Genomic DNA, 4,722 nt, shown 5'->3' on the forward strand with positions numbered 1-4,722 from the left:
ACAGCGCCAACCGTCACTACTCCTCGATCACAGCGCCAACCGTCACTACTCCTCGATCACAGCGCCAACCGTAACTACTCGCTGAACACAGCGCCAACTGTCACTACTTCCCAATCACAGCGCCAACCGTCACTACTCACAGCGCCAACCTTCAGTACTCACTGATCACAGCGCCAACTGTCACTACTCACTGAACACAGTGACAACCGTCACTACTCCCCGATCACAGCACCAACTGTCACTACTCCCCGATCACAGCACCAACTGTCACTACTCCCCGATCACAGCACCAACTGTCACTACTCCCCGATCACAGCACCAACTGTCACTACTCCCCGAACACAGCGCCAACTGTCACTACTCCCCGATCACAGCACCAACTGTCACTACTCCCCGATCACAGCGCCAACCGTCACTACTCCCCGATCACAGCGCCAACCGTCACTACTCCCCGATCACAGCGCCAACCGTCACTACTCCCCGATCACAGCGCCAACCGTCACTACTCCCCGATCACAGCGCCAACCGTCACTACTCCCCGATCACAGCGCCAACCGTCACTACTCCCCGATCACAGCGCCAACCGTCACTAATCCCCGATCACAGCGCCAACTGTCACTACTCCCCGATCACAGCGCCAACCGTCACTACTCCCTGATCACAGCGCCAACCGTCACTACTCCCCGATCACAGCGCCAACTGTCACTAATCCCCGATCACAGCGCCAACTGTCACTAATCCCCGATCACAGCACCAACTGTCACTACTCCCTGATCACAGCGCCAACTGTCACTACTGACAGTGCCAACCGTCACTACTCACTGATCACAGCGCCAACTGTCACTACTCACTGAACACAGTGCCAACTGTCACTACTCCCCGATCACAGCGCCAACTGTCACTACTCCCCGATCACAGCGCCAACCGTCACTACTCACTGAACACAACGCCAACTGTCACTACTCCCCGATCGCAGCGCCAACCGTCACTACTCCCCGATCACAGCGCCAACCGTCACTACTCCCCGATCACAGCGCCAACCGTCACTACTCCCCGATCACAGCGCCAACCGTCACTACTCCCCGATCACAGCGCCAACCGTCACTACTCCCCGATCACAGCGCCAACCGTCACTACTCCCCGATCACAGCGCCAACCGTCACTACTCCCCGATCACAGCGCCAACCGTCACTACTCACTGAACACAGTGCCAACCGTCACTACTCCCCGATTACAGCGCCAACCGTCACTACTCACTGAACACAGTGCCAACCGTCACTACTCCCCGATCACAGCGCCAACCGTCACTACTCACTGAACACAGTGCCAACCGTCTCTACTCCCCGATCACAGCGCCAACTGCCACTACTCCCTGATCACAGCGCCAACCGTCACTACTCCCCGATCACAGCGCCAACTGTCACTACTCACTGATCACAGCATGTCTTACAGCGCCAACCGTCACTACTCTCACTGATCACAGCGCCAACATGGTAAGTAAAGGGGGGTATTAGTCCCCCAGGGGGCATGTATTGGGGGTATTATTACCTCAGGGGCAGGTATTGGGGGTATTAGTACCCCAGGGGACAGGCATTGGGTGTATTAGTACCTCAGGGGACAGGCACTGGGGGTATTAGTACCTCAGAGGACAGGTATTGGGTGTATTAGTACCTCAGGGGACAGGCATTGGGGGTATTAGTACCTCAGGGGACAGGCATTGGGGGTATTAGTACCTCAGGGGACAGGCATTGGGGGTATTAGTACCCCAGGGGACAGGCATTGGGGGTATTAGTACCTCAGAGGGCAGGTATTGGGTGTATTAGTACCTCAGGGGACAGGCACTGGGGGTATTAGTACCTCAGAGGACTGGTATTGGGAGTATTATTACCTCAGAGGACGGGTATTGAGGGTATTAGTACCTCAGAGGACAGGTATTGGGGGTATTAGTACCTCAGAGGACGGGTATTGGGGGTATTATTACCTCAGAGGACTGGTATTGGGGGTATTAGTACCTCAGAGGACGGGTATTGGGGGTATTATTACCTCAGAGGACTGGTATTGGGGGTATTAGTAACTCAGGGGCAGGTATTGGGGGTATTAGTACCTCAGAGGACGGGTATTGGGGGTATTATTACCTCAGAGGACGGGTATTGAGGGTATTAGTACCTCAGAGGACAGGTATTGGGGGTATTATTACCTCAGAGGACGGGTATTGAGGGTATTAGTACCTCAGAGGACAGGTATTGGGGGTATTATTACCTCAGAGGACAGGTATTGGGGGTATTATTACCTCAGAGGACGGGTATTGAGGGTATTAGTACCTCAGAGGACGGGTATTGGGGGTATTATTACCTCAGAGGACTGGTATTGGGGGTATTAGTAACTCAGGGGCAGGTATTGAGGGTATTAGTACCTCAGAGGACAGGTATTGGGGGTATTATTACCTCAGAGGACGGGTATTGAGGGTATTAGTACCTCAGAGGACAGGTATTGGGGGTATTATTACCTCAGAGGACAGGTATTGGGGGTATTATTACCTCAGAGGACGGGTATTGAGGGTATTAGTACCTCAGAGGACAGGTATTGGGTGTATTAGTACCTCAGGGGACAGGCATTGGGGGTATTAGTACCTCAGGGGACAGGCATTGGGGGTATTAGTACCTCAGGGGACAGGCATTGGGGGTATTAGTACCCCAGGGGACAGGCATTGGGGGTATTAGTACCTCAGAGGGCAGGTATTGGGTGTATTAGTACCTCAGGGGACAGGCACTGGGGGTATTAGTACCTCAGAGGACTGGTATTGGGAGTATTATTACCTCAGAGGACGGGTATTGAGGGTATTAGTACCTCAGAGGACAGGTATTGGGGGTATTAGTACCTCAGAGGACGGGTATTGGGGGTATTATTACCTCAGAGGACTGGTATTGGGGGTATTAGTACCTCAGAGGACGGGTATTGGGGGTATTATTACCTCAGAGGACTGGTATTGGGGGTATTAGTAACTCAGGGGCAGGTATTGGGGGTATTAGTACCTCAGAGGACGGGTATTGGGGGTATTATTACCTCAGAGGACGGGTATTGAGGGTATTAGTACCTCAGAGGACAGGTATTGGGGGTATTATTACCTCAGAGGACGGGTATTGAGGGTATTAGTACCTCAGAGGACAGGTATTGGGGGTATTATTACCTCAGAGGACAGGTATTGGGGGTATTATTACCTCAGAGGACGGGTATTGAGGGTATTAGTACCTCAGAGGACGGGTATTGGGGGTATTATTACCTCAGAGGACTGGTATTGGGGGTATTAGTAACTCAGGGGCAGGTATTGAGGGTATTAGTACCTCAGAGGACAGGTATTGAGGGTATTAGTACCTCAGAGGACAGGTATTGGGGGTATTATTACCTCAGAGGACGGGTATTGAGGGTATTAGTACCTCAGAGGACAGGTATTGGGGGTATTATTACCTCAGAGGACAGGTATTGGGGGTATTATTACCTCAGAGGACGGGTATTGAGGGTATTAGTACCTCAGAGGACGGGTATTGGGGGTATTAGTACCTCAGAGGACGGGTATTGAGGGTATTAGTACCTCAGAGGACGGGTATTGAGGGTATTAGTACCTCAGAGGACTGGTATTGGGAGTATTATTACCTCAGAGGATGGGTATTGAGGGTATTAGTACCTCAGAGGACAGGTATTGGGGGTATTAGTACCTCAGAGGACGGGTATTGGGGGTATTATTACCTCAGAGGACTGGTATTGGGGGTATTAGTAACTCAGGGGCAGGTATTGAGGGTATTAGTACCTCAGAGGACAGGTATTGGGGGTATTATTACCTCAGAGGACAGGTATTGAGGGTATTAGTACCTCAGAGGACAGGTATTGGGGGTATTATTACCTCAGAGGACAGGTATTGAGGGTATTAGTACCTCAGAGGACAGGTATTGGGGGTATTATTACCTCAGAGGACTGGTATTGGGGGTATTAGTAACTCAGGGGCAGGTATTGAGGGTATTAGTACCTCAGAGGACTGGTATTGGGAGTATTATTACCTCAGAGGACGGGTATTGAGGGTATTAGTACCTCAGAGGACAGGTATTGGGGGTATTATTACCTCAGAGGACAGGTATTGAGGGTATTAGTACCTCAGAGGACAGGTATTGGGGGTATTATTACCTCAGAGGACAGGTATTGAGGGTATTAGTACCTCAGAGGACAGGTATTGGGGGTATTATTACCTCAGAGGACTGGTATTGGGGGTATTAGTAACTCAGGGGCAGGTATTGAGGGTATTAGTACCTCAGAGGACAGGTATTGGGGGTATTATTACCTCAGAGGACTGGTATTGGGGGTATTAGTAACTCAGGGGCAGGTATTGAGGGTATTAGTACCTCAGAGGACAGGTATTGGGGGTATTATTACCTCAGAGGACAGGTATTGGGGGTATTAGTACCTCAGGGGGCAGGTAGGGGGGGTTGTTGTGGTTCTTGCTGCCCCCGGATCCTCCCCCCCGGTTCCTGCCCTTGGTGGGTTTCTTGCTCCGGGCTCCGCTCTTCCCTCTTCCCCCGCCGCCCCCTCCGAACAACTCCAGCAGCCGCGGCTCCATCCTCTCTTCTGTCTCCCGCTACCCTCCAGCCGGGGACACAGAGCAGGCCCGGACACAACCACCGCCAATCACCGCTCTCCGATCACACCAAGGTCCCGCCCATAGACCAATCACAC

The 4,722-nt window shown here is 52.1% G+C and overlaps 1 protein-coding gene across 1 annotated transcript in view; it reads right to left on the reverse strand.

Annotated features, from left to right (window-relative positions):
- GTPBP2 (GTP binding protein 2) overlaps positions 1 to 4,722 on the reverse strand; it is a gene marked incomplete in the record, with an annotated part of 29,299 nt that extends 24,577 nt beyond the window's left edge. Inside the window, 1 exon segment of the mRNA XM_073628693.1 lies at positions 4,454 to 4,722. Within this exon segment, the coding sequence (XP_073484794.1) occupies positions 4,454 to 4,606 (153 nt within the window).

Source organism: Aquarana catesbeiana, linkage group LG04 (assembly GCF_042186555.1).
Source record: "Aquarana catesbeiana isolate 2022-GZ linkage group LG04, ASM4218655v1, whole genome shotgun sequence".
NCBI lineage: Eukaryota > Metazoa > Chordata > Amphibia > Anura > Ranidae > Aquarana > Aquarana catesbeiana.